Source organism: Priapulus caudatus, unplaced genomic scaffold, assembly GCF_000485595.1.
Source record: "Priapulus caudatus unplaced genomic scaffold, Priapulus_caudatus-5.0.1 Scaffold22, whole genome shotgun sequence".
Taxonomy (NCBI): Eukaryota; Metazoa; Priapulida; class Priapulimorpha; order Priapulimorphida; family Priapulidae; genus Priapulus; species Priapulus caudatus.
The window spans coordinates 341665-346296 of record NW_014577083.1 but is presented as its reverse complement, the minus strand read 5'-3'; the positions used below and the strand labels follow the sequence as shown (position 1 = coordinate 346296).

Genomic DNA, 4632 nt, shown 5'->3' with positions numbered 1-4632 from the left:
GAAATTGGAGGTCGCAGGTCAAAGGTCAATGGGGCACAGGGCAGATTTTAGACATTTTTTGAGGACATGGTCTGACGGAGCGATTGAAAAACTTTTTGTATAGAACGCACGTTATGTATAGTAATAATATGGTAATTATTCGCTCCTGCTTTTTGCAATTCGTCGTCACACTGACAGCTGCCATTGCTGCAATGCTTTTGCTGACCGATGCAACGATGCCTTTGATAGCCGCCCGCCATCTATCGGAATTTTATTACACTAGTTTGAAGTGTTGTTTTTTGGGGTTAGAAATGAACGTATGTATAGGACGCCTTGCTATGCACAAATGAATTTATCAGCAGAAAACCAGACACCAGATGAGCCCTGTCACTATGCGGCACAGGTTGTAACCCCCTGCGTTTGAGTTTCTCTGGCGACATTTACTGATAGATGCAACCACACCTGTGCAGGTGAGACATTCCTACGGCAGCTCAATGCGATAGATTGCAACGAGCGTCTCTACGCCAACGTCGACAGCAACCAGCCAGAGGGTCTTCTCCGGACACTGAGTGCAATGAGTGATATCTCAGATCGCATGCTGAGCAACATTATCAACTGGGCAAAGAGAGTGCCGGGTAAGTGTGTTGGATCGCGTGTAGAGGGCGCCGGGTAAGTGTGTTGGATCGCGTGTAGAGGGCGCCGGGTAAGTGTGTTGGATCGCGTGTAGAGGGCGCCGGGTAAGTGTGATGGATCGCGTGTAGAGGGCGCCGGGTAAGTGTGATGGATCACGTGTAGAGGGCGCCAGGTAAGTGTGTTGGATCGCGTGTAGAGAGTGCCAGGTAAGTGTGTTGGTTCACGTGTAGAGGGCGCCGGGTAAGTGTGTTGGATGGCGTGTAGAGGGCGCCGGGTAAGTGTGTTGGTTTACATGTAGAGGGCGCCGGGTAAGTGTGTTGGTTTACATGTAGAGGGCGCCGGGTAAGTGTGTTGGTTTACATGTAGAGGGCGCCGGGTAAGTGTGTTGGATCGCGTGTAGAGGGCGCCGGGTAAGTGTGTTGGATCACGTGTAGAGGGCGCCGGGTAAGTGTGTTGGATCATGTGTAGAGGGCGCCGGGTAAGTGTGTTGGATCGCGTGTAGAGGGCGCCGGGTAAGTGTGTTGGATCGCAGGTAGATAGTGCCGGGTAAGTGTGTTGTACTTACTTCGTTACTTTCCTTATTTTTTCTCCATTCCCTTCCATCCACCTGGCTCCCTAAATCACTCCCTCCCTAGTTTACTCATTTTTCATGCCTCTTGTACCTGTTTACCTTGATCCTCCTTTTTTTTCCTCTTCGTTCTGTTTCCCTTCACCTTCCATTGACCCCACCCTTCCCTTCTTTCTCTGTGGCATTTGATCAGCTACTCAGGTCTAGGACAATTCCTCCAGACCGTTACTTCTAGGACGATTGACCTCTATGCCATTCACCCCCTCCCAGAAATGTACCCCCTAGACAAGTACTCCTGGGACAATCACCTCTGCACAATTCTCTTCCCCCTGGACCATTTACCTACGGACAATCACCCCCCTCCCCAGACAATTACCACAGCAAAAGCTTATCGAGGAGTCGGCCATAGCTGTGTGATGTCATTAGCATGGGATTGTTTGTCCAGGGGTATTTGTCTGAGGCATGTAGGGGGACTGGCATATTGATAATTACCCGAGGATTTTTGTTTTGAGAGACGGGGTAATTGGCGAGGGGGGGGAATTATCTAGGGGGTTAATGGCATGAGAGGTAATTGTCCAGGTGTAATTGTTTTTGGGGTGATTGTCTGAGAGGTAGTTGTCGTGACACCCTCGTATGTCGTGGTAATATACATGATACCATCTCCTCTATGGTTGTGTCTTATCTCTTGTTCTTCTTTTTCACTTTCCACCCCATCCTTTATAATCCGAATTGTTGTACTGCTAATACTGCTGGGCAGGTTCTACATGCGTACTGTATGTGTGTGCGTGCATGCCTGTGTGCGCGCGTGCGTATACGTACGTATGCGCATGTGTGTGTATTAATCAATGTTTCAAAAACCTTTCTAAATGACATCATTTAAACCCAAGCGAACAAACGAGAGCGTTGGCTGTAGCTCGTTAGACAGGCAGATATGGGTAACATCTCTATAAATGTAACAACTGTCAGTATCCTCATGCTTTAAACTAAATAATTATCTCAATTCAACTGTACCTAGGGCATCGTGTCACATGCGAAGGACGACAGAAATGCTTCGATCATTAAAAATGTTTTTTCAGTTGTTTGTTCAGTTGGACTGTGCTTACAGCTCGTATTTTTTTCTGACAGTGGCATCATCCATTACAGTAATAATGTCTAATAGTATACCTGCATTTTAGGTTTCAAGGATCTTGCATTGACGGATCAGATGCTGCTCCTTCAGGCTGGGTGGGGTGAGCTGATCGTATTGAAAATCATGTATCTGTCTATGCCGTACCAAGGGCACATCAAACTCTGTGAGGATCTCTGCATGGATATTGAGGTGAGGAAATCGAGCAGATAAAATATGGATGCTCATGTTTGTGTGGAGAGGCCGTGCATCACCTTGTCTCTGTGACCCGATCTATTTCTCGTTATAGTAGTATTTCCCTGCTTCATGACGAAAACAACGAATCATGCTTGATTCTGATTGCTTCAATCATTAAAAGGGAACCCGACACAAAATTAGATGTTACCTAAATCGTATATGCTGAGGTGAATCTAGGAATCAGAGATGTTTATCGTAGTTGAATCAGTTCACATATTCACGTGGTCTTCCGTTTAATGAGTATATTTATATCCCCCGCGACGAAGTCGGCGGGGATACTACGTGTACTATGGTTTCATGTCTCCCCAGCCGCCGCTGCCGCTCGGTCTAAATGACCCCTAATTGACCTAGCGCTACCAAACTTGGTATACTTACACATCTTGGGGAGAAGGTGAGCAGCGTACCAAAACCAGGTCACTGCGACCTTTATTTGACCTTTACCTTAACCTTGATCACATTTTCCTTCTGCTCTATAACTCGGCCCTTAATTGACCTAGCGCGACCAAACTTCGTATACTTACACATCTTGGGGAGAAGGTGAGCAGCGTACCAAAACCAGGTCACTGCGACCTTTATTTGACCTTGATTATATTTCTCTTCCGCTCTCTAACTTGGCCCCTAATTGACCTAGCGCTACCAAACTTGGTATACTTACACATCTTGGGGAGAAGGTGAGCAGCGTACCAAAACCAGGTCACTGCGACCTTTATTTGACCTTGATTATATTTCTCTTCCGCTCTCTAACTTGGCCCCTAATTGACCTAGCGCTACCAAACTTGGTATACTTACACATCTTGGGGAGAAGGTGTGTCGCATATTGAAACCAGGTCACTGCAACCTTTATTTGACATTGAACTTGACCTTGACCTTTATCATATTTTCCTTCTGCTCTATAACTCTGCCCCTAATTGACCTAGCGCGACCAAACTTGGTATACTTACACATCTTGGGGAGAAGGTGTGTCGCGTACCAAAACCTGGTCACTGCGGCTTTTATTTGACCTTGACCTTAACCTTGATCATATTTTCCTTCTGCTCTATAACTCGGCCCCTAATTGACCTAGCGCGACCAAACTTGGTATACTTACACATCTTGGGGAGAAGGTGTGTCGCGTACCAAAACCAGATCACTGAAACCTTTATTTGACCTTGACCTTGATCTTTACCTTTATCATATTTCCCTTCTGCTCTATAACTCGGCCCCTAATTGACCTATCACGACCAAACTTCGTATACTTACACATCTTGGGGAGAACACGGGGGATATATGTAGTTGGCGACAACTGCCCTTTCTAGTTATATATATATATATATATAGAACTATAATCAGCATCAACATTAGTAAAACCATAGAAATAAGATAGATATTATCAAGAGCTCATAATACAGAAGAGTATGACACCGTTTTAACAGCGTTTTGCATAGTTTTCAACTTGTAAATATTCTATCTATATGTGAATAATTATATTCAAACTTTACCTTGTTTTCGTTTATGATTCTCCCTTAATCATATGACACCACCAATTTACCTGAAAATCGTATCTGTTCTTCAAATAAGTTCTTTGAATACGACACGGTTTCACACAGTTTTCCCAAATGTTCGCAGATTTTCAGGTAAATCGGTGGTGTCATATGATTAAGGAAGAATCATAGACGAAAACGAGGTAAAGTTTGAATATATCTATTCACATATTGATAGAATATTTACAAGTTGAAAACTGCAAAACGGTGTCATACTCTTCCCTATTATGAGCTCTTGATATTATCTATATCTATATTATTTCTATGAGTAAAACAGATGAGTGAGTGATGGTGCTTTATGTGGTGGCTTTGATTTACCATGGAGTAGGACTGTAGGAGTCAGTGGTGTAGACAGGTCCTCAGTTGTGGGGGTATGATTTCGCTGTGTGCGAATGAAGAGTGTGCGCGAGTAGCGCACACCGCGAGCGCCTTGGCGCAAAGCCCTTAATGGGTGGGGTCCAGGGGCCTGCCGTAGCGCCCCTGCATGGCAGGGTGCAGGTGCAGACCCCTAGCCCGGGGGCGAAATTTTTTTCCCCAAACAGGTTTACATATGACAGTAAAATCCTGCC

At 45.2% G+C, this 4632-nt stretch overlaps 1 protein-coding gene across 1 annotated transcript in view; it reads left to right on the top strand.

Moving 5' to 3' along the window:
• The window catches only part of LOC106812969 (steroid hormone receptor ERR1-like), an 81822-nt gene that overhangs the window by 72988 nt on the left and 4202 nt on the right, over positions 1–4632 (top strand). Inside the window, exons 7-8 of the mRNA XM_014817000.1 lie at positions 450–614; positions 2356–2498. Coding sequence (XP_014672486.1) covers positions 450–614; positions 2356–2498 — 308 coding nt within the window. The remainder of the gene's footprint in view (positions 1–449; positions 615–2355; positions 2499–4632) is intronic.